This window comes from Podarcis bocagei, assembly GCF_964188305.1.
Source record: "Podarcis bocagei genome assembly, chromosome: 13".
In the NCBI taxonomy this organism is placed as follows: Eukaryota; Metazoa; Chordata; class Lepidosauria; order Squamata; family Lacertidae; genus Podarcis; species Podarcis bocagei.
The window spans coordinates 55,907,279-55,932,135 of record NC_138138.1 but is presented as its reverse complement, the minus strand read 5'-3'; the positions used below and the strand labels follow the sequence as shown (position 1 = coordinate 55,932,135).

General features: G+C 50.7%; 3 protein-coding genes across 4 annotated transcripts in view; 1 reads left to right on the top strand and 2 right to left on the bottom strand.

Moving 5' to 3' along the window:
- ZAN (zonadhesin) overlaps nucleotides 1-9,046 on the bottom strand; it is a 73,253-nt gene extending 64,207 nt beyond the window's left edge. Inside the window, exon 1 of the mRNA XM_081167481.1 lies at nucleotides 8,409-9,046. Within this exon, the coding sequence (XP_081023607.1) occupies nucleotides 8,409-8,500 (92 nt within the window). The 5' untranslated portion in view covers nucleotides 8,501-9,046. The remainder of the gene's footprint in view (nucleotides 1-8,408) is intronic.
- Nucleotides 9,047-11,220: 2,174 nt separating this feature from the next.
- On the bottom strand, nucleotides 11,221-17,943 carry MEI4 (meiotic double-stranded break formation protein 4; the record flags this gene model as incomplete). Its single annotated transcript, XM_081167480.1, has 2 exons — nucleotides 11,221-12,771; nucleotides 17,854-17,943. The coding sequence occupies 2 exons, from the start codon at nucleotides 17,941-17,943 to the stop codon at nucleotides 11,320-11,322; spliced, it is 1,542 nt and encodes a 513-aa protein (XP_081023606.1). The 3' UTR covers nucleotides 11,221-11,319.
- GIGYF1 (GRB10 interacting GYF protein 1) overlaps nucleotides 13,739-24,857 on the top strand; it is a 49,574-nt gene continuing 38,455 nt past the window's right edge. The window contains exon 1 of one of the 2 annotated variants that reach the window (XM_081167751.1): nucleotides 13,739-13,902. The gene's annotated coding sequence lies outside the window, so the exon portion shown is untranslated. The remainder of the gene's footprint in view (nucleotides 13,903-24,857) is intronic. The other variant, XM_081167752.1, reaches the window with a different exon arrangement.

The following is a 24,857-nucleotide window of genomic DNA, read 5'->3' as shown; positions in this document are numbered from 1 at the left end:
CCCGTAGGTACGAGGGTCCTAGGCTGTATAGGGCTCTAAAGGTCAAAACCAGCACCTTGAACCCGACCCTGTACTCCACTGGGAGCCAGTGCAGCTGGTAAAGCACCGGGTGAATGTGATCCCGCAGTGAGAACCCCATAAGGAGTCTCGCCGCGGCATTCTGCACCCGCTGGAGTTTCTGGGTCAGTCTCAAGGGAAGCCCCATGTAGAGCGAGTTACAATAATCAAGTCTGGAGGTGACCGTCGCGCGGATCACTGTGGCGAGGTCAGGACGAGAGAGGTAGTAGCCACGGATAGTCCTCTCCTCCTCTGTCAATTTGTCCCATCCTCTTTTAAAGCCATCTAGACTGGTGACCTTCTATTACAGTGTTCTATTATTTTTCAGTGAAAGCTGGACCCTAAAGAAGGCTGATCGCCAAAGAATTGATGCTTTTGAATTCTGGTGCTGGAGGAGACTCTTGAGAGTCCCATGGACTGCAAGAAGATCAAACCTCTCCATTCTGAAGGAAATCAGCCCTGAGTGCTCACTGGAAGGACAGATCCTGAAGCTGAGGCTCCAAGACTTTGGCCACCTCATGAGAAGAGAAGACTCCCTGGAAAAGACCCTGATGTTGGGAAAGATGGAGGGCACAAGGGGAAGGGGACGACAGAGACGAGATGGTGGGACAGTGTTCTCGAAGCTACCAGCATGAGTTTGACCAAACTGCGGGAGGCAGTGGAAGACAGGAGGGCCTGGCGTGCTCTGGTCCAGGGGGTCACGAAGAGGCGGACACGACTAAACAACAACAACAACAACATAATCCTAAACTGGTTCCCTGTAGCTCAGCTTCTCGCTGGGAGGGAACCGCCAGAAGGCCCTCGGAGCTGGACCTCAGTGTCCGGGCTGGACGATGGGGGTGGAGACGCTCCTTCAGATATACTGGGCCTTTGGGGCCATTTAGAGCTTTCAAGGTAAGCACCAACACTTTGAATTGTGCTCGGAAACGTCCTGGGAGCCAAAGAAGTTCTCTCAGGACCGGTGTTATGTGGTCCCAGCAGCCGCCCCCAGTCACCAGTCTAGCTGCCGCATTCTGGATTAGTTGCAGTTTCTGGGTCACCTTCAAAGGTAGCCCCACGTAGAGCGCATTGCAGTAGTCCAAGCGGGAGATAACCAGAGCATGCACCACTCTGGAGAGACAGTCTGTGGGCAGGGAGGGTCTCATCCTGCGTACCAGATGGAGCTGCCGTGGACACAGAATTAACCTGCGCCTCCACAGACAGGCAAGATGCAAAATGCCAAAGCCGCTACAGAATCTTTTACAAAACCGTAACCACAAGTCAGAGGGAGCATGAAAAGCCCCTGCTGGTCAGTCAGGCTCATGAGAGCAGAGGTATGGGAATACACCTTCCATATCAGCCCCTTCACGATGGGTGTAGTGGATGGAAAGGCACCTTATGGAGGAAATATTGCACCATTTGGGACCTTTTAGTTTAGAGAGTCCCATGGAGTGCAAGAAGATCCAACCTCTCCATTCTGAAGGAAATCAGCCCTGAGTGCTCACTGGAAGGACAGATCCTGAAGCTGAGGCTCCAAGACTTTGGCCACCTCATGAGAAGAGAAGACTCCCTGGAAAAGACCCTGATGTTGGGAAAGATGGAGGGCACAAGGGGAAGGGGACGACAGAGACGAGATGGTGGGACAGTGTTCTCGAAGCTACCAGCATGAGTTTGACCAAACTGCGGGAGGCAGTGGAAGACAGGAGTGCCTGGCGTGCTCTGGTCCAGGGGGTCACGAAGAGGCGGACACGACTAAACAACAACAACAACAACATAATCCTAAACTGGTTCCCTGTAGCTCAGCTTCTCGCTGGGAGGGAACCGCCAGAAGGCCCTCGGAGCTGGACCTCAGTGTCCGGGCTGGACGATGGGGGTGGAGACGCTCCTTCAGATATACTGGGCCTTTGGGGCCATTTAGAGCTTTCAAGGTAAGCACCAACACTTTGAATTGTGCTCGGAAACGTCCTGGGAGCCAAAGAAGTTCTCTCAGGACCGGTGTTATGTGGTCCCAGCAGCCGCCCCCAGTCACCAGTCTAGCTGCCGCATTCTGGATTAGTTGCAGTTTCTGGGTCACCTTCAAAGGTAGCCCCACGTAGAGCGCATTGCAGTAGTCCAAGCGGGAGATAACCAGAGCATGCACCACTCTGGAGAGACAGTCTGTGGGCAGGGAGGGTCTCATCCTGCGTACCAGATGGAGCTGCCGTGGACACAGAATTAACCTGCGCCTCCACAGACAGGCAAGATGCAAAATGCCAAAGCCGCTACAGAATCTTTTACAAAACCGTAACCACAAGTCAGAGGGAGCATGAAAAGCCCCTGCTGGTCAGTCAGGCTCATGAGAGCAGAGGTATGGGAATACACCTTCCATATCAGCCCCTTCACGATGGGTGTAGTGGATGGAAAGGCACCTTATGGAGGAAAGATTGCACCATTTGGGACCTTTTAGTTTAGAGAGTCCCATGGAGTGCAAGAAGATCCAACCTCTCCATTCTGAAGGAAATCAGCCCTGAGTGCTCACTGGAAGGACAGATCCTGAAGCTGAGGCTCCAAGACTTTGGCCACCTCATGAGAAGAGAAGACTCCCTGGAAAAGACCCTGATGTTGGGAAAGATGGAGGGCGCAAGGAGAAGGGGACGACGGAGGACGAGATGGTGGGACAGTGTTCTCAAAGCTACAAACATGAGTTTGACCAAACTGCGGGAGGCAGTGGAAGACAGGAGTGCCTGGCGTGCTCTGGTCCAGGGGGTCACGAAGAGGCGGAAACGACTAAACAACAACAACAACAATGGGACTTCTAGTCCAAATCGTCTGCGGTTCACCAGATCGGGGGCGGCGGCATTATAGGAGAGGTTAAGGAGAAACTTCCAGAGAGCTTCGCGAGTTCTGGACCATCATCTTAATTGGCATGTCCGCAGGGTTGTCACGAAAATGCAGAGTGTGGTATCCTCTGAACATCCGCTGTCTGTTCGATCAACAAAGGGTCTCCCTTGTTGTGGGGAAAACCAACGCAATATGTTTACTTGCTCTTTACCCCCCTTTCCTGTCCCCGCACCCCAAAAATAGGGGGCTGGAAATCCTTTATGTGTCAAAAGAGCCTGCTGGTTCAAGCCAAAGGGAGCACATCTAGTCTAGCATCCTGTTCTCACAGTGGCCAACCAGGTAACCCAATGAGAAGCCAGCAAGCAGGATTCGAACTCAAGAGCTCTCTCCCCTTCCTGAGGTTTCCAGCAACTAGTATTCAGAAGCAGTTGATGCCTCTGACTGTGGAGGCAGAGCTCATGGCTAGTAATAATAATAATAATAATAATAATAATAATAATAATAATAATGAGAAAAATTTTATATCCCGCCCTCCCCAGACGAAGCCGGGCTCAGAGCGGCTCACAACAATAAAGTAACGCAGCATTCTAAAATCAATTCATTTTAAAATCAATTCAAAATCAAATTAATGGCAACCATTGGGCTAGAGTTCTGCGAGGATTACCAAAGGAGGGGGTCAGGCTGTGCCTTGGCCAAAGGCCTGGTGGAACAGCTCTGTCTTGCAGGCCCTGTGGAAAGATGTCAAGTCCCGCAGGGCCCTGGTCTCTTGTGGCAGAGCGTTCCACCAAGTCGGGGCCAGTACTGAAAAGGCCCTGGCCCTAGTTGAGACCAATCTAACCTCCTTGAGGCACATGACCTCCAAAATGTTGTCATTTGTGGACCTTAAGGTCCTCCGCGGGGCATACCAGGAGAGGCGGTCCCGTAGGTACGAGGGTCCTAGGCTGTATAGGGCTCTAAAGGTCAAAACCAGCACCTTGAACCCGACCCTGTACTCCACTGGGAGCCAGTGCAGCTGGTAAAGCACCGGGTGAATGTGATCCCGCAGTGAGAACCCCATAAGGAGTCTCGCCGCGGCATTCTGCACCCGCTGGAGTTTCTGGGTCAGTCTCAAGGGAAGCCCCATGTAGAGCGAGTTACAATAATCAAGTCTGGAGGTGACCGTCGCGCGGATCACTGTGGCGAGGTCAGGACGAGAGAGGTAGTAGCCACGGATAGTCCTCTCCTCCTCTGTCAATTTGTCCCATCCTCTTTTAAAGCCATCTAGACTGGTGACCTTCTATTACAGTGTTCTATTATTTTTCAGTGAAAGCTGGACCCTAAAGAAGGCTGATCGCCAAAGAATTGATGCTTTTGAATTCTGGTGCTGGAGGAGACTCTTGAGAGTCCCATGGACTGCAAGAAGATCAAACCTCTCCATTCTGAAGGAAATCAGCCCTGAGTGCTCACTGGAAGGACAGATCCTGAAGCTGAGGCTCCAAGACTTTGGCCACCTCATGAGAAGAGAAGACTCCCTGGAAAAGACCCTGATGTTGGGAAAGATGGAGGGCACAAGGGGAAGGGGACGACAGAGACGAGATGGTGGGACAGTGTTCTCGAAGCTACCAGCATGAGTTTGACCAAACTGCGGGAGGCAGTGGAAGACAGGAGGGCCTGGCGTGCTCTGGTCCAGGGGGTCACGAAGAGGCGGACACGACTAAACAACAACAACAACAACATAATCCTAAACTGGTTCCCTGTAGCTCAGCTTCTCGCTGGGAGGGAACCGCCAGAAGGCCCTCGGAGCTGGACCTCAGTGTCCGGGCTGGACGATGGGGGTGGAGACGCTCCTTCAGATATACTGGGCCTTTGGGGCCATTTAGAGCTTTCAAGGTAAGCACCAACACTTTGAATTGTGCTCGGAAACGTCCTGGGAGCCAAAGAAGTTCTCTCAGGACCGGTGTTATGTGGTCCCAGCAGCCGCCCCCAGTCACCAGTCTAGCTGCCGCATTCTGGATTAGTTGCAGTTTCTGGGTCACCTTCAAAGGTAGCCCCACGTAGAGCGCATTGCAGTAGTCCAAGCGGGAGATAACCAGAGCATGCACCACTCTGGAGAGACAGTCTGTGGGCAGGGAGGGTCTCATCCTGCGTACCAGATGGAGCTGCCGTGGACACAGAATTAACCTGCGCCTCCACAGACAGGCAAGATGCAAAATGCCAAAGCCGCTACAGAATCTTTTACAAAACCGTAACCACAAGTCAGAGGGAGCATGAAAAGCCCCTGCTGGTCAGTCAGGCTCATGAGAGCAGAGGTATGGGAATACACCTTCCATATCAGCCCCTTCACGATGGGTGTAGTGGATGGAAAGGCACCTTATGGAGGAAATATTGCACCATTTGGGACCTTTTAGTTTAGAGAGTCCCATGGAGTGCAAGAAGATCCAACCTCTCCATTCTGAAGGAAATCAGCCCTGAGTGCTCACTGGAAGGACAGATCCTGAAGCTGAGGCTCCAAGACTTTGGCCACCTCATGAGAAGAGAAGACTCCCTGGAAAAGACCCTGATGTTGGGAAAGATGGAGGGCACAAGGGGAAGGGGACGACAGAGACGAGATGGTGGGACAGTGTTCTCGAAGCTACCAGCATGAGTTTGACCAAACTGCGGGAGGCAGTGGAAGACAGGAGTGCCTGGCGTGCTCTGGTCCAGGGGGTCACGAAGAGGCGGACACGACTAAACAACAACAACAACAACATAATCCTAAACTGGTTCCCTGTAGCTCAGCTTCTCGCTGGGAGGGAACCGCCAGAAGGCCCTCGGAGCTGGACCTCAGTGTCCGGGCTGGACGATGGGGGTGGAGACGCTCCTTCAGATATACTGGGCCTTTGGGGCCATTTAGAGCTTTCAAGGTAAGCACCAACACTTTGAATTGTGCTCGGAAACGTCCTGGGAGCCAAAGAAGTTCTCTCAGGACCGGTGTTATGTGGTCCCAGCAGCCGCCCCCAGTCACCAGTCTAGCTGCCGCATTCTGGATTAGTTGCAGTTTCTGGGTCACCTTCAAAGGTAGCCCCACGTAGAGCGCATTGCAGTAGTCCAAGCGGGAGATAACCAGAGCATGCACCACTCTGGAGAGACAGTCTGTGGGCAGGGAGGGTCTCATCCTGCGTACCAGATGGAGCTGCCGTGGACACAGAATTAACCTGCGCCTCCACAGACAGGCAAGATGCAAAATGCCAAAGCCGCTACAGAATCTTTTACAAAACCGTAACCACAAGTCAGAGGGAGCATGAAAAGCCCCTGCTGGTCAGTCAGGCTCATGAGAGCAGAGGTATGGGAATACACCTTCCATATCAGCCCCTTCACGATGGGTGTAGTGGATGGAAAGGCACCTTATGGAGGAAAGATTGCACCATTTGGGACCTTTTAGTTTAGAGAGTCCCATGGAGTGCAAGAAGATCCAACCTCTCCATTCTGAAGGAAATCAGCCCTGAGTGCTCACTGGAAGGACAGATCCTGAAGCTGAGGCTCCAAGACTTTGGCCACCTCATGAGAAGAGAAGACTCCCTGGAAAAGACCCTGATGTTGGGAAAGATGGAGGGCGCAAGGAGAAGGGGACGACGGAGGACGAGATGGTGGGACAGTGTTCTCAAAGCTACAAACATGAGTTTGACCAAACTGCGGGAGGCAGTGGAAGACAGGAGTGCCTGGCGTGCTCTGGTCCAGGGGGTCACGAAGAGGCGGACACGACTAAACAACAACAACAACAATGGGACTTCTAGTCCAAATCGTCTGCGGTTCACCAGATCGGGGGAAGGCGGCATTATAGGAGAGGTTAAGGAGAAACTTCCAGAGAGCTTCGCGAGTTCTGGACCATCATCTTAATTGGCATGTCCGCAGGGTTGTCACGAAAATGCAGAGTGTGGTATCCTCTGAACATCCGCTGTCTGTTCGATCAACAAAGGGTCTCCCTTGTTGTGGGGAAAACCAACGCAATATGTTTACTTGCTCTTTACCCCCCTTTCCTGTCCCCGCACCCCAAAAATAGGGGGCTGGAAATCCTTTATGTGTCAAAAGAGCCTGCTGGTTCAGGCCAAAGGGAGCACATCTAGTCTAGCATCCTGTTCTCACAGTGGCCAACCAGGTAACCCAATGAGAAGCCAGCAAGCAGGATTCGAACTCAAGAGCTCTCTCCCCTTCCTGAGGTTTCCAGCAACTAGTATTCAGAAGCAGTTGATGCCTCTGACTGTGGAGGCAGAGCTCATGGCTAGTAGTAATAATAATAATAATAATAATAATAATAATAATAATAATGAGAAAAATTTTATATCCCGCCCTCCCCAGACGAAGCCGGGCTCAGAGCGGCTCACAACAATAAAGTAACGCAGCACTCTAAAATCAATTCATTTTAAAATCAATTCAAAATCAAATTAATGGCAACCATTGGGCTAGAGTTCTGCGAGGATTACCAAAGGAGGGGGTCAGGCTGTGCCCTGTGGAACAGCTCTGTCTTGCAGGCCCTGCGGAAAGATGTCAAGTCCCGCAGGGCCCTAGTCTCTTGGGATAGAGCGTTCCACCAAGTCGGGGCCAGTACTGAAAAGGCCCTGGCCCTAGTTGAGACCAATCTAACCTCCTTGAGGCACATGACCTCCAAAATGTTGTCATTTGTGGACCTTAAGGTCCTCCGCGGGGCATACCAGGAGAGGCGGTCCCGTAGGTACGAGGGTCCTAGGCTGTATAGGGCTTTAAAGGTCAAAACCAGCACCTTGAACCCGACCCTGTACTCCACTGGGAGCCAGTGCAGCTGGTAAAGCACCGGGTGAATGTGATCCCGCAGTGAGAACCCCATAAGGAGTCTCGCCGCGGCATTCTGCACCCGCTGGAGTTTCTGGGTCAGTCTCAAGGGAAGCCCCATGTAGAGCGAGTTACAATAATCAAGTCTGGAGGTGACCGTCGCGCGGATCACTGTGGCGAGGTCAGGACGAGAGAGGTAGTAGCCACGGATAGTCCTCTCCTCCTCTGTCAATTTGTCCCATCCTCTTTTAAAGCCATCTAGACTGGTGACCTTCTATTACAGTGTTCTATTATTTTTCAGTGAAAGCTGGACCCTAAAGAAGGCTGATCGCCAAAGAATTGATGCTTTTGAATTCTGGTGCTGGAGGAGACTCTTGAGAGTCCCATGGACTGCAAGAAGATCAAACCTCTCCATTCTGAAGGAAATCAGCCCTGAGTGCTCACTGGAAGGACAGATCCTGAAGCTGAGGCTCCAAGACTTTGGCCACCTCATGAGAAGAGAAGACTCCCTGGAAAAGACCCTGATGTTGGGAAAGATGGAGGGCGCAAGGAGAAGGGGACGACGGAGGACGAGATGGTGGGAGTGTTCTCGAAGCTACCAGCATGAGTTTGACCAAACTGCGGGAGGCAGTGGAAGACAGGAGTGCCTGGCGTGCTCTGGTCCAGGGGGCCACGAAGAGTCGGACACGACTAAACGACTAAACAACAACAATTATTTTCCAGTAACCAAAAGCCGATCCCAGCAGCTCTATCCCCGCATTCCTGCTCCCTTCCACACCGCCTCTCACCTGAACGATTCGCCTCTTGTTTGACATCCTACAGCAATGCCCTCGAGTACCAGGAGCAACGTCAGGAGGTGCCCGGCTGTCTCCGTGCCCATCCTGTGGGATGCTGGAGCGATCAGGCCGGTGGAAGTGCAACAACCCGTTGATATATCATCTCAGCTCCCCTCCCCACGGGGCAGAGAGCACCAGGAATCACATCCCACAGAGTACCTTTGCCCCGACCATGATGATTAAACGTGTACCTCCGTTAGCCAGCCCCACCCTGCCCCACCTCTGAAGAGAGCTGTCCATCCACACTTTAAGTCCCGAGTTTCCGTGTGGGGTGGCAACGATCTAGAGGAGAGTGGGCAGGCAGAGATTTTGTGGCACGGGGAAATCTAAGGCAGTAAAACTCTACAATTCAATGGTTCTATCTGCTCCGTATCCTAAACTGCTCACATTTGCAGATCTCGCCACCAGGATTCTATGCCAGATTGTGCCACACACACGATTGATGGGATGAAGCAAATGAAAGCTCAACATCTTAATCTCAGGATCGTGTTCGGTTTGAGCCCCACGCAGGACAAAAGAATCCTCAATTGCAGGGGGTTGGACTCAATGACCCTCGTGGTCCGTTCCAATGCTACAATTCTAGGGGGTGGGAGATGAGATAACAAAAATCTAATGTCATCCCCTAGAAAGAATTTAATGCACAGAAAAGGGGGCCTTCATTTGCAGAGTTTTGCTGACGTGCGAACACTTGAGAGCAGCAACACAGCCTATGTTTAAAGCACCCCTCCAATAATCCTGGGATCTCAGTTTGGTTAAGGGTGCTGGGAACGGTAGCTCTGTGAGGATTAAGCTACAGTTCCCAGGATTCTGTGTGTGTGTGTGCTTTAAACAGAGTGTATAAGGGACGCGGGTGGCGCTAGGACTTGCCGATCAGAAGGTTGGCGGTTCGAATCCCCGCAACGGGGTGAGTTCTCGTTGCTCGGTCCCTGCTCCTGCCAACCTAGCAGTTCGAAAGCACGTCAAAGTGCAAGTAGATAAATACCGCTCTTGCGGGAAGGTAAACGGCGTTTCTGTGCGCTGCTCTGGTTCGCCAGAAGCGGCTTAGTCCTGCTGGCCACATGACCCAGAAGCTGTACACCGGCTCCCTCGGCCTGTAAAGCGAGATGAGCACCGCAACCCCAGAGTCGGCCACGACTGGACCTAATTGTCAGGGGTCCCCTTTACGCAGCCATATATTGAAAAGCAGAGGAACATTGCAAGGCACTGCAAAGCCTCCCAGCCTTTCATCGAGTGCTAATGTGTTTAGACTCAGAGCTGGGCAGAGCATGGTGGCAGCGATACCTTCCAAGTTTCTTGCGTGCCAAGGATGTGTCACGGTGACTGAACCTTGGGATGGATCCAAGGGAACCCTTTGCCATCGTCACCAACAGATAAGAGATAGAGAACATCATCTTGGGGCAACCACCCATAATAAATTAGGTTGGGCCGATAAACAAATTGCAACACATTGCTGTTTCCATGACTGCCTGGATTCCTTCTTGGGACATCTAGCTAGGGCAGCGGACAGCCTTGCCTCCCTGCAGTGCAAGAGTCATCCCTGAAAAGCAGCAACCGTCGGCTGGTTTTGGTTCTGCCACTCCTTGGATCAAGGGTGGGCATCCAGATCTTGCTAGACTACAACTCCCATCAAAAATACTGGCTGGGTATGTTAGTTGGGGCCCTAAACAGCCAGGGAGACCATTGCACTGGACTAAAATACACTTTTTTGGGTCTTGCACTCTGTGTGAATCAGCTGGCTCACCCCAGAATGTCAAATGGCAATCGTTTTTTGGTCTCGTGTTCTTGCCTGAGTCAGCTGCTTCTCACGAGAGCTCAGGACCAAAAAAAATAATGAGCGTACGTATTTTGATCAGTGGGATGCTGGCGGGTATAGTCCCTTGACTGTCCGCCAAGCCCACTTCCCACCATTTCTCTTCTTTCTGGTTGTGGGTTTCTCACAGGGTCATCTGGCTGGCCACTGTGAGAACAGGATGCTGAGATAATTGGGCCGCCCTTTTGCCCGATTCAGCTGCTGCTGCTGCTGGGGTTCTTCTTGTGTTCATACCTTGCTTTCTCCTCTGTCTTTCCAAGAGATTTGTTGCAGAGAGCTGGACCATCAAGAAGGCTGATCACCGAAGAATGGATGCTTTTGAATTCTGGTGCTGGAGGAGACTCTTGAGAGTCCCATGGACTGCAAGAAGATCCAACCTCTCCATTCTGAAGGAAATCAGCCCTGAGTGCTCACTGGAAGGACAGATCCTGAAGCTGAGGCTCCAAGACTTTGGCCACCTCAGGAGAAGAGAAGACTCTCTGGAAAAGACCCTGATGTTGGGAAAGATGGAGGAGGGCACAAGGAGAAGGGGCGAAGGAGGACAAGATGGTTGGACAGTGTTCTCAAAGCGACCAGCATGAGTTTGACCAAACTGCGGGAGGCAGTGGAAGACAGGAGTGCCTGGCGTGCTCTGGTCCAGGGGGTCACGAAGAGGCGGACACGACTAAACAACAACAACTGACTGGAACAAACATCAGAACGTCTCTTTTCAAACACTTGTATGCTGCCTTTTTCCAGCACGTTCAAAAGCGGGTTTACGGCAACAGAATGGAAAGCTGAATCAAAATAAAACCACAGCTCATGCGTCCATCAAATGTTTATTACGGTCAACCGGCCATTGAAGGAGTACAAAATATTTTTTTTTTAATACAAAATTGAAAGAACAAAAGGTGAAAAGCTGGGAACGAACAAAGTTAAAAACCCTGCAGTCATGGACTTTATTTATTTAATCTGTAATCCCCATGCTCTTTATGATGGCGATCTCATTTCCTTTCGGTGGCGGACATGGCTCAGTCCCTGCTAGCCTCGTTTTCCAGGCTCAGTCATGAACTGCTATATAGCAGGCCAGCTTCTTCCACCAGTCTGAGTGTGTGCCACATTCAAAAGAGTGCCTAGTCGCCATAAATATATACAGAACAAGGGAAATTCATCGCAGAGGTGAAAAATGGCTTGGTCAAGTTTCTGTAGAAACATCTTCTTCTCTTCCTCGTCGCAGCCTGAAGGGGCAGCAGAATTTTCCTCCTCTGTCCCTATTTCCAGAAGCTGTTCCAAAGCTCTACACAGAAAGAAAATATTTTCATATCGTGTGTCGCGCCCAGCTTGAATCTCATCGGCGTGCTGCAACTCATCAGCAAATTGGCTGACTTCTCTGAAGAGCAGGAATGTTGTGTGCCGTCTCAATCTGTTGCATTGTCCGATCGAAACAAGGGCATGGGATATAGACTCCTGAACCTGAAATCTGTTGAGGTGGCTACTGTTCAATACAACGTCTATGAGTCTTTCCACAGAGTCTTCCAGCTTCTTAAGACACTTCCCCAAAATCTGTCGAGATACATCAGCATCGCTTAACAACTCGGTTATGACGGCACAAACTGCCCGAGTCATAAAATCTGAGAAGGGCACTTCGGGGAAACTATAGGCGGCGACCAGGCCATCGAGCAACCGAGAGAAAGAATCAGATATTGCGGAAGAATCCCTTCCGAGTTTTCCCAAGTCTGTTTTTAGACCGCCATGCGCCGCCAGTTGCTTGAGCTCAAGGAAACGTCGTAGGAACTGTATGTGAGGAACCAAAGACTTGCTTGGGCCGGCACGGGAGGAAGCCAACATGGACAATACGGATGAAGTGTCGTGCGCAGGACCGCGCTCGCTGTGGCTGAAGGCAGCGGAGGCATCTTGTGTGTCCGCCAGGTCGTCGTTTGAGACGCTGCACCCGGAATCTTCCAAATGGCCGGAGCGATCATCCGCAAGGACAGAGGCCAGAGCTTCATTGCTGGCGACGGCTGGATCCCCGTTCTCCAAACCGAACCCCGGGTAAACTTTGCTCAGGAGGAGCTGCTGCCTCAGGCGAACCACTTCCGCTTCCAAAGCTTCCACTCGCGATTTCTCCCGGGGATCCTTTCCGGACACTATCCTGGCCAGGTGCTCCGCGTGCTCCTTGCCGCTTACGCCGGGCGGCTTCGAACGCAAGACCGCCAGGGCCAGGGCCAGGCGCGAGGCTTCCAGGAACCACGCTGCGCCTCCGCCATCTTCCGTCCCCAAAAGCGGAGGCCCCGGGGTCTGGCCTGAAGTGGGGGTCAGTCGCCATAATCCAGCCCCCAGGCGATCCTGGCCTCGTCGGTCAGAAGGCCCAAGGCCGCCGCCGGAGAGCGCCAGGGTCGTCCGAGGCAGAGACGGCCCCAAAAGAAAAAGGCCCTTTTTAGAGATTTTTTTTCCTAATTTTTTTCCTTGGTTATATGTATTTTCTTTTTCCTTTGTATTTTCTTTTGTTGTCAATATGTATGTTTTCTAACTTGCACTTAATAAAAATTGTTAATTATTATTTTTAAAAGGCCCTTTTTCTGCACGATCGCATATAAACAAGGACTCCTTGCTTCTTAAACTGCGTGGCTTTAACGGCCGGTATTAATTGTACTTTTTAGGGCGCGTGTGCATGTATGTGCCAAAAAATATTTATACAGCATATATATATTTATCTTTACATGTTATATATTGATATATACGATATATAAATCTATATAAGGTATATATGGACGTATTTAGATCTCTATATAAATACCTATGGGGACATGCACAGGTATTTTATTACTATTATTTTTTTCCAGATTGGGGCCATTATCCGCGGCCTTTGGAGCCTCCTCCTCGCCCGCCAGCCCCGCGGGGCTATTGATACCGCGCCCTTGAGAGGCGCCTCAGGGTGGGGCCTACAAGGCCCCGGAGCGGGAAGCGCCTCAGGGACACGTGACCTCGAAAAAAAAGGAACAGGCCCCGCCCCCCGTTGGGCGACGCTCGACTCTTTTTTTTTTAACTATTTTCGGCGTGACGGCGTCAGAGCGAAGCGCATGACGTCATCGCCGCAGCCAGGTTCGCCGAGGGGACGGGGAAAAAAAGGCGCTTCGGGCGCGTGTGTGTCACGTGATACGTCTCGACGTAGGAGCGTTTTTCTTGGGAGGGGGCTGCTCCGGCTTCGGCCTTGGTCACGTGACGCCGAGGCGCGGCGCCGGCCTCGCTCTTCTACCTCTGCAACGCTCGAGGGGAGTCGGGTAAGCGCGCGCATGCGCACGGGAAAAAAAACCTCCGCACACGTGACAAGCTTGAAAGGGGAAACGGGACGTCGGGCGCTCACGTACGGAGGCGCGACTGCGCCTGCGCGACGCCTCGGTTTTTTTTTTGTAACCTTCTCTACCCGCCTTTCCCCCGCCACGTGACCTCCCCTCCTCCCCGGCCTGCCTTTGGGCGCCCGCGTCACGTGACCGGGAGGAGGGCGGCCATCTTGGTTACAAACACAAACAAGCGGCGAGAGGAGGAAGGCGAGCGAGAGAAGCGGAGCCGTAGACGCCGCTGCGGCCTCCTCCTCTTTCCCCTCTCCCGTCCCCCCCTCTCCTCCTCCTCCACCCCGCGCGCGCGGAGCAGTTGCGGGTAAGAGACGCCGAGGGGCCGCCGCCGCCGCCGCCCCCCCTCCTCCCCCCGTCGCCATGGGAACCGGGGAGCCCCCACCCCACTCCTCCCTCGGGGCCCCGCCCTCCCCCGTCGCCATGGAGAGGGGCCCCCCCTTCGCAACACCCCCCCAACACGCACGCGCGCCGCCGAGGGAGAACGAGGGCCCCGCCCCCTCGGGCGGCTGCGGTGCCCGGGGGGCCGCCCCTCCCCCCTCTCTTGCGGAGGCGCCTCATGGAGACGCAGGGGACCCCCCCCCCCCATAAAAAAGTGCCGGGCGTCAGCGCTCTGCTCCGTCCTGGGAGCCTTTGCATTGCGCCTCCCGTTCCCTTGCACGCCCTTCCTTTTTTTAAAAAAAACGGGGGGCGCCTCTGCTGCACCCCCGGACCCCCCTCGCTCTCGTGCATGGCGGCGGAGGTCGTCCTCTTGCGCGTGCATGCAAAGCCCCGATGCCTCTTGCTCTCGCTGCTGCTGCAAAAAAAGCCCAGCCCATTCGCCTTGCATCCCTGAGTGCATTGTGCCCTTGCCGCGCTCGCCCTGCGGAGGCCCGTGGCACGTTTTTGCAAGCCGGGGGGAAGCCCCTGGGGCAGGACGGACACGAGACTCTCCCCACCCGCCCCGGCGCCCTGTGGTTCCCCGGTGCCCGTGCAAAGAGGAAGGGTGCGGGGTGGCTCCGGCGCCCCTGAAGGCTTTGCCGCTTCGCCACTCCCCTCCTGTCATGCTTGCGGAGACCTCGAAATGACGCGGGCTGCGAGAGGATTGCCGTGGTTCCCTGCAACGCTCCCTGTTCCTTAGGAAGAGATTTGGGGGGCGCGTGTGCGCGCGCAGATCAGAGAGATCCGCAGTTCGGTGGAGTTCCAAGTTCAGTGTTGGGACAAGATCCTGTAAGGTCACCAGCCTGCAGAAAGCTATTGCACGACAGACAAACGCTTCTTGGGCAAGGCAGGGCGACGATAGATTACTGTGGCATTCTCTTGCTAAATGACCCGTAATAATTTGCACCCACAAACTCCACTGCCAATATGCCTTTGAGAAGCGGAGTGTTATATGTGGGGTTTTGGGAGTCCTGGTTTCCTTTCCTTTCTTTTAGTCTCCTCCTCAAATATTATTCCCTTCCTGCTTGTTGAGTTAGTGTTGATGCCACCTCCTTATAAAGTTTGGGTGTATAACTTGCACGTGGACATCTGTATGTGGAAGTTTTCTATAGCAGGGCACAATGTTTTGACCTGTGCGGCAACAGCTGCTGTTGCCTGGGCTGTGTGGCTGGTTTGCTGAAGAGAACCTCTGGCGGGAAAAGGTGATTATCTGCAACCCTGCAATGTGGTAGCAAAAAATTCTTTTAAGAGATTTTAAAAGGCAGTTTGGCAGTGGGGAGTTTCATTCCTACTGCCCAGTCTTTGATTACTTATTTGTGCAAACAGTCAATATAGGAATACCTCGCTCCCAGTATTACAGCCTTGGGACATACCCTGAATGCCAGTGTACTTGGCAGTGGGTGGCTTGTGTTGAAGTCTGGCTTTCTGGCCAACAAGCTCTTGTTCTGCTATAAAGCCAGGGGCATGTGTGTGGTGCTGGTTGGCAAATCTGCAGCAGATATGGCAGGATTGGAGTGTGTATGGCAGGGGTAGGCAACCTAAGGCCCAGGGGCCAGATGTGGCCCAATCGCCTTCTCAATCTGGCCTGCAGACGGTCTGGGAATCAGTGTGTTTTTACACAAGTAGAATGTGTCCTTTTATTTAAAACACATCTGGGTTATTTGTGGGGCCTGTCTGGTGTTTTTACATGAGTAGAATGTGTGCTTTTATTTAAAATGCATCTCTGGGTTATTTGTGGGGCATAGGAATTCGTTCATTTTCTTCCTTCAAAATACAGTCTGGTGCACCACATGGTCTGAGGGACAGTGGACCGGCCCACGGCTGAAAAAGGTTGCTGACCCCTGGTGTATGGTGTAGGCGACGCTGAGTAAGGCAGAGCAATGGTCTGACTCTGTATAAGGTGGCTTTCTATGGAAACCATCAGAGAGCAGATATATTTTGGAGATTTCTTACCTCTTGTGGGGAAATAAACAGAGAATAGATTTAGAAAGCTGTACACAGTGCTAGGAGTGTTGAATAGATTCACCCATTGTTGGACCACAATGCAGCGGATGCAAAGTTATTCGCTGGCCTGACTGCAACAACTCACTTTCAACCCTCTGTGGTCTAAAAGGGAAAGGGAAAACACGCTTTTCTTTCTTTTTAAAGAGAAGCCACTTCCTGCCTGGAGGTGGTGACTTGTTGACATGTCTGTTATTAGGTTGTGGTGGACACGTTTTGTGCAGTGTGCTATTAACCTGTGGAATTCATTGCTGCAGGATATAGTAACTGCCTCCATGCTAGGTGGACTTGCGTACGGTCATCAGCGGCAGTCACCACCCATTCCTCAATTGAGAAGCCATTTCTCCCATTAGTAAATTTTGGTTTAGTTATTTTCATAATATTGTTTTTGGGATCTTGGCAGTTGTGTGGTGTTCAGATAGTCTTCTGAAATGCGGAGTTGCGCCTGGCAGAGGACGACAATTTGTGTTCCCTGGTGTTGTGTGTTGGCTCTCTGTTGCTTCTTCTGGAGTTGGTGCTTCGTTGGCCAACCTGGTCTGGTGAGGCTCTTCCGTTCTTTGAATGGTGGGCAGCGTGAGGGTAGCAGGCAGGCAGTTCTGAGGCCACATCTCCACAGAGGAAGGAGAGGAAAGTAAACCCGTTCTTTGAGTTGAGTTTTAGGCACTCGGGAGACGAGCTCAGCAAGATACATCTTTCCTGGATTTCTAGTGTCTGTGATCGGAAGAAAAATATTTCCCCTGATGAAACCACACTTTATTAGGGGTAATGATTAATCAGATTGCCTTAGACACGGCCACTTAATCCATTATTGTTCTGCAGCCACTAGTGGCCAGATCACACCTAGGGGGTGTGGTCCTGGATTGAGTTCACACAATTAACTGTGCAAACCCATGGTTGTTTGAACTTGCAAAATGGCAAAAGGGACCAGAGTTTTGCAGAACTGAAACAGCAAAGGCGCATGGAGTGCCTTTCACTCGGCTTATGCCCCCTCCTGTGTGGAGAGAGCTTGTTGCAGCTCTGGCGGCGGCCTTTGGGTTAGGCGCCTGCAATGCACTGTGCATAGTGTGGCCTAGGACCCATGTACCTACGGGACAGCCTCTCCTGGTACGCCCCGCGGAGGACCTTAAGGTCCACAAATGAAAACATTTTGGAGGTCCTAAGTTACAAGGTGGTTAGATTGGTCTCAACAAGGGCCAGGGCCTTTTCAGTACTGGCCCCAACTTGGTGGAACGCTCTGTCACAAGAGACTAGGGCCCTGCGGGACTTGACATCTTTCTGCAGGGCCTGCAAGACAGAGCTGTTCCGCCTGGCCTTTGGTTTGGACTCAGTCTGACCCTTATGTTTCCCTCCCCTTATGGTCTTCATTTATTGGCTATTTTAAAATGAGGCTGCATTTTAAATTGCATTTTAACCTGTATTTTAAATTGCCCCCCAATTAGGTTTTTACTAAAATTTTATTAGTGTTAGCCGCCCTGAGCCCTGCTATGGCCGGGGAGGGCGGTGTATAAATAAAATTTATTATTATTATTATTTTGAAGACTTCCCAGAAACAGCACCGAGTTCAAAACACAGCCACTTAAGGCTGCTAATTGGGACCTGGCACTGGCAACTTTTCTCAGGGAGGCTTCAGAAGCCCCACTGGCTTCTGGTCTGTTTCAGAGCAATAGTGCCTGCTCTTAAAGCCCTCCGTGGTTTGGGAATTGTAATACTGGAGGGTACGTCTGCTCCCACTTCAAATCTGGCCATGTACAGATCACCCTTCTCCAGGCACCCTATGATCTAAAGCAGCCTTCCCCAACCAGGTGCCGTCAGGATGTTGTGGACTACAACTCCCTACAGCCTGAGCTAGCGAGGCCTGAGGATGCTGGCACTGCTGGCGGTTGTGGTCCAGAACAGCTGAAGGCGTCCAGTCGGTGAAAGTAGGCATAGGCGAACTTGGCCCTCCAGATGTTTTGGGACTACAACTCCCATTATCCCTAGCTAGCAGGACCAGTGGTCAGGGATGATGGGAGTTGCAGTCTCAAAACATCTGGAGGGCCAAGTTTGCCTATGCCTGATCTAAAGGAAGGTCTGCTTGTGGAGCTCTCTTGCCATGGAGCCTTGCTTCATGCTTCGGCTAATTAATACCCCTGCTATTTTGAACTGAAGCAAAGTTTTAAATAAAGTAAAAAAAACAACAACACATGGAGACTGTGGACAATCCTCTGGGGTTTTTTAGCTCTGTGTTGTGTCCTGGGTCCAAACTCTCTTCCTGCACATAGGAAGGTCTCGTCCCAGCCTAAGCTCATGTGTAAATTGCCTTGAGACGGTGGTTTAGAAGGTGATTAATAAATCAGTGAGAATAACAGTAGTACAGGGCCGTGGGTGGCGCTGTGGGTTAAACCACAGAGTCTAGGACAGGGGTCTGCAACCCACGGCTCCGGAGCCGCATGTGGCTCTTTTACACCTTTGCCACGGCTCCGGGGCGGATACTAGCGAGGGGAGGAGGTGCATTGTGCGCCCCGACACTCCCCACTGTGGCGGGCGCTGTACTGGCTGTGACGTCGCATGGGGGCGGTGCGTGCGTTAGTCACGCACCGTCCCGACGTCACCTTCCCGCCCGCTGTCAGATCGCGGCTCCGGAGATATATTTGTTTTAAATGTTGCAATGGTTTTGCGGCTCCCAGGTTTTTTTTCCTTCGGAAACGGGTCCAAGTGGCTCTTTTTGTCTTAAAGGTTGCAGACCCCTGGTCTAGGACTTGCCGATCAGAAGGTCAGTGGTTCGAATCCCCGCAACGGGGTGAGCTCCCGTTGCTCGGTCCCTGCTCCTGCCAACCTAGCAGTTCGAAAGCACGTCAAAGTGCAAGTAGATAAATAGGCACCGCTCCGGCGGGAAGGTAAACGGCGTTTCCGTGCGCTGCTCTGGTTCGTCAGAAGCGCCTTAGTCCTGCTGGCCACATGACCTGGAAGCTGTACTCCGGCTCCCTTGGCCAATAAAACGAGATAAGCGCCGCAACCGCAGAGTCGTTCGCGACTGGACCTAATGGTCAGGGGTCCCTTTACCTTTACCTTTAACAGTAGTACAGTGGTACCTCGTGTTAAGTACTTAATTCATTCCAGAGGTCTGTTCTTAACCTGAAACTGTTCTTAACCTGAAACACCACTTTAGCTATTGGGGCCTCCTGCTGCTGCCGCACCGCCGGAGCACGATTTCTGTTCTCATCCTGAAGCAAAGTTCTTAACCCGAGGTACTATTTCTGGGTTAGCGGAGTCTGTAACCTGAAGCATATGTAACCTGAGGTACCACTGTAGCAAGCTTGGAAATGCTGGCCCAGGTCCCAGCATTAAAAACAGCCTTTGACCAACCTGGTGCCTTGCATGTCTTGGACTACATCTCCCATCATGCCCGGCCAGCAGAGTTGTGTAGTGCCGGGGCTGATGAGATCTGCAGCCCCAAATGCCTGGAGGGCACCAGTCTGGGAAAAGCTGATTCAAGAAAGGCATTGTGGATGAGGGGACCCTGAGGAGCCACATTCACCTTTGGCAAGCAAAGTCAGCCAGAGTGCATATATGTCCATTGCAGCGCCAGAGTCCTTCTTGGTCTGAAGTGCTAAATGGCGTGTGACAAGCCAAATATTATATATTAGAAGCGATTAAAAAGTTGAGATGCATAATATATGGACCGTGGTTCTTCGGTGCCTGTTAGGAATTCCTTGATTTTCCGTAAATGGTTTTTCCTTGTGTTCCAAGTCATTGGAGTTCTCTTCGCCTCACCTCTGGAAAGGGCAGGCAACATCACCAAGGGGCTGGAGCAATGTTTGGACGTTGGGAAAGGTTTCAGTGTTTGGGGCTTTCCGTTTAGGGAAATGGCTAGTAAGGCTGGGGGACGACATGATAGAGGTGTGTTAAGATTATGCACAATGTGAGGAAAGCAGCTAGGAAGAAGCTTTTTCCTTTGCATAATGCTTGAACGCAGCGGGGTCATCATATGATTGACGAACGTTGGAAGTTTCAGGAGAGGGAGGAGAAAGTCCTTCGCAACAGCACGTGGTTAAGCTCTGTCATTTGGTCTTGCTAGGTCAGTGATGTCCAAATTTGTTTCAAAGAGGGCCAGATTTGATGAAGTGAAGGGCCATGGGGGCCAACCACAGTTGTTGACCTTTTTTATGATTTTACCCCAGGAAATAAACTGCCACAGGGGCCGGGTTAAACTGACCGGCGGGCCGGGTTAGGCCCCCGAAACAGACTTTGGACATGCTTGTACTGGAGATGTACTGGAGGCTACCGTCTTGCTTTTAAAAGAGAATTAGGTAAAGACATGGAAGAGAAGGCTCTGATCTACCTTTGCTGCTGAAGGCAGTATATCGCTGAACAGTAAAGGGACGCAGGTGGCACTGTGGTCTAAACCACTGAGCCTCTTGGGCTTGCCAATCAGAAGGTCAGCGGTTCGAATCTCCGCAACGGAGTGAGCTCCCGTTGCTCTGTCCCAGCTCCTGCCAACCTAGTAGTTCGAAAGCACACCAGTACAAGTAGATAAATAGGTACCACTGTGGCAGGAAAGTAAATGGCGTTTCTGTGTGCTCTGGCTTCCGTCACGGTGTCCTGTTGCACCAGAAGCAGTTTAGTCCTGAGAACAGCATTCTGGGCTAGATTGGGAGCCTGGTGGGCCTTTGGCCTGACCCAGCTGCTCTGCTTTAGGCCTCATCTTATGGACTCTGGATAAATAGTTCAATTCTAAAGAATTGATCGGTAAACTTTAGGAAGAATCCCGGATAGTATTTCAAGACGATTGAAGGGAATGAATGGTCCAAATAAATAGCAACACACTTCAAAAATATTGTGCATGTAAAAATAATAAGAGTTGGTTGTTCCTTCTGTTTGGTCAACCAGCATCTTCCGTTCGGGCTGCTCTGTCCAGTCTAGACATGAAACCTCTGGCTGTGTCTGAGAGGGAAGAGGTGGTTGGGAAGCTGGATCTGCAAGCAGGACCAAGGAGAAAGACTTTCCTCCGGTGGTGGGGATGATGATGATGATAATGATGATAACAATACAGAGGTGCCCCGCAAGACGAAATTAATTCGTTCTGCAAGTTTTGCCGTCTAGCGAATTTTTCGTCTTGCGAAGCACGGTTTAAACGGTTTAACAAAGTCGCAAGACGTTTTCGTCTTGCGAAGCAAGCCCATAGGGAAATTCGTCTTGCGAGGCAAATCGCGGACGAAAAAACCTTTCGTCTAGCGAGTTTTTTGTCTTGCGAGGCATTCGTCTTGCGAGGTACCACTGTATTAATAATAAAAATTTATTTATACCACACCCTCCCTGGCCAGAGCCGGGCTCAGGGCGGCTAACACCAGTAAGATTACAATTAAAAAACCCAATTTAAAATACAGATTAAAATATAATTTAAAATGCAGCCTCATTTTAATTGTAGCCCATACATCAAGACCATAAGGGGAGGGAAACCTAAGGGTCAGACTGAGTCCAAACCAAAGGCCAGGCGGAACAGCTCTGTCTTGCAGGCCCTGTGGAAAGATGTCAAGTCCCGCAGGGCCCTAGTCTCTTGGGACAGAGCTTTCCACCAAGTCGGGGCCACTACTGAAAAGGCCCTGGCCCTAGTTGAGACCAATCTTGCAACCTGGGACCTCCAAATATTGTCATTTGTGGACCTTAAGGTCCTCCGCGGGGCATACCAGGAGAGGCGGTCCTGTAGGTACGTGGGTCCTAGGCCACATAGGGCTTTAAAGGTCAAAGTCAGCACCTTCAACCTGACCCTGTACTTCACCGGGAACCAGTACAGTTGGTAAAGTACTGGATGAATGTGATCCCACGGCAAGGACCCTGTAAGGAGCCTCGATGCTGGAGTTTCTGGGTCAGCTTCAAGGGCAGCCCTGTGTAGAGCAACTTACAATATCAAGCCTGGAGGTGACCATCGCATGGGTCACTGTGGCCAGGTCAGGGCGAGAGAATGGTGCATTTATTGCACTTCTTATGTGCGTTTCATCCCGGGTGCCTGCGGTGGGTTTACAACAATATAAAATGCAGCATTTAAGTTGGTTCAAAAATCTTTGCAACCAGAAGAACAGTAAGGTGCAGTAATACAAAATATTGAGAGCGCTGACCATGGTTCTCTTTCCGAATGTACTTTGCATGTCCTGCCTCAAGCCTTGTTCTCCTTCAACTCCTCTTGGCTTTTAGCTGCTCCCTTAAGTGCAATTCAGGTGTTGTATGTGGCGCTCAAGAGACAGGTGGAGTTGGGAGCCTGCCAGGTTGGACTTGGTCGGGCTCTCTTTGCTGCAGGCAAAGTCTGGTTTCCTCCATTGTCTGCTCCACTCATCTGCTGTCAGCGGAAAGGTTCATGCAGCAGCGCTTTATTCTGAGCTACTGCAAAGCACCCTGCCCGTCGTCTCAGCTGCGTGGCTGTCCTTGCGGATTTATTTGGTAGCCTTCGCTTTGTCACTTGCGTGGAGTTTTTGTCCGCTCTGAAGCTCTGGCCGTGGAACCAACATCACAACATGGACTTCAGACCAGTCTGAGACGATACGTTGATATATTGGCCAGCCCTAGTTTGCCAACCAGGCGCCCGTTTTTGGAAGCCAGTAAGCAGGGACCTGAGTGCGAGAGTGCTCTGCTCTCCTGTGGTTTCCAGCAACTGGTAATCAGAAGCAGTGGGAGTGGAATGAAGAAGCTGTGAGGGTTAGTAATCATTGATGGTGAAGTTCTACCTACATGACCAGAGTCTCTTCTTGATTTATATTCTACCATCCAGGATTTGGGGCTGGCTATTCTTCAGTAATAATAATAATAATTGCAGCACACAGCCAGACAGTTTGACCCCCCTCCAGTCCCTAGGTTCCTCTGTTCCTTTGGCCTTGCAGGACAGGAGAGAGGGAGGAAGGCTTCCCAAAGAATTGGCTCCCTGCGGTCAGAGGATGTGGGACACTTCTTGGAAGTTGGAACTGAACAGTTCCAACTGTACTGTTATAGGAATAAAATTTTCTCTCCCTTGAGAGTGAACGAGCAAAAGAGTACCTTGTTGTTGTTGATGATGATGATTCCTTTTTTTTTAAATACATTTTTATTGGTTTTTTAGACATATCATTTCCAACAATCATTTAACATAATTTCTTATCTTATACAATATTTTAGACTTCTGTCAACCACCTCTGAAGATTTTCCGTTCTTTATCACTTGTTCTGCATTTCTTAATTTCAACTATTACTTTTAATTATCATTGACTAATAATTCACATCATGGTCTTTCTTGCAATATTTCAAATAATTCTCCTTACAGAACTTCTTGCAGTCCTGCTAGCGTAATCTATTCATTACAATTGCTTTTCTTTTTTTTAAAAAAAATATTTATTAAAAGTTTTTAAGATATAACAAAAAAAGAAAAATAAGAAAAATAAACATACAAAATAAAAAACAGTTAAAAACACACATTAATTTTCAATAACATAACTTCCATACACTTATTTCCTCGAACCTCCTCATACCTCCCTTCTTTGTATTCCAGTTCGATTTGTTAGTTCAGCAAATCCTTACCATTAAACTTTTACCCATTTGTGAAACCCTTTTTTTCATATCTCTTAAAGCATTACAGCTGGAAACCACTTAGTTTCTATCCAACATCCTTCTAACATTCATTAATTTTACAATGTTTCTGTAAGTAGTCTTTGAATTTCTTCCAGTCTTACAGTTGCTTTTCAAATAGTTGAAATATTTGCTCCAGTCTTCTAAGAATCTCTGGTCCCGCAGTTTTCGAATCCCTCCTGTTAATTTATCTAATTCTGCATAGTGCATTAATTTTATCTGCCATTCTTGTTGATGATGATTCCAATTCACTTAAATGTCCTATGATCTGGGGCTGAACTTTTGATGTTGCTATGGCACCTTTACTTCTCCTTCTTGCTGGGTATTTGTGAGCCGCAGATGAAAAGAACAAGCCATTCTGAGATGCCCAGCCTAGCATTTTGTTTCAAAGAGTTTCCGTTTTCTGTGGGTGAAGAGCTCTGGTTGCTGCCAAGCAGGTACCTCCGAGAAGCCCACAACCTGCCCACGGAGGTGACTGAATGCTCCCAAGCTTTGAAAAGGTGCAGGAAGGAGCAACCTAAATGATCAAAAGGCCAGAGGAAGCTGTAGACTCAGTGGGATTGTCCATTGAAACTGAATGATGGAGGATTCAGGATGCACTAAGGAAGATATGTACTGAGAGCAGTACATGTGAAAAGGATCTAGGAGTCTTGGTTGACCACAAACTTGACATGAGCCAACAGTGTGACGCGGCAGCTAAAAAAGCCAATGCAATTCTGGGCTGCATCAATAGGAGTATAGCATCTAGATCAAGGGAAGTAATAGTGCCACTGTATTCTGCTCTGGTCAGACCTCACCTGGAGTACTGTGTCCAGTTCTGGGCACCACAATTCAAGAAGGACACTGACAAACTGGAACGTGTCCAGAGGAGGGCAACCAAAATAGTCAAAGGCCTGGAAACGATGCCTTATGAGGAACGGCTAAGGGAGCTGGGCATGTTTAGCCTGGAGAAGAGGAGGTTAAGGGGTGATATGATAGCCATGTTCAAAGATATAAAAGGATGTCACATAGAGGAGGGAGAAAGGTTGTTTTCTGCTGCTCCAGAGAAGCGGACACGGAGCAATGGATCCAAACTACAAGAAAGAAGATTCCACCTAAACATTAGGAAGAACTTCCTGACAGTAAGAGCTGTTTGACAGTGGAATTTGCTGCCAAGGAGTGTGGTGGAGTCTCCTCCTTTGGAGGTCTTTAAGCAGAGGCTTGACAACCATATGTCAGGAGTGCTCTGATGGTGTTTCCTGCTTGGCAGGGGGTTGGACTCGATGGCCCTTGG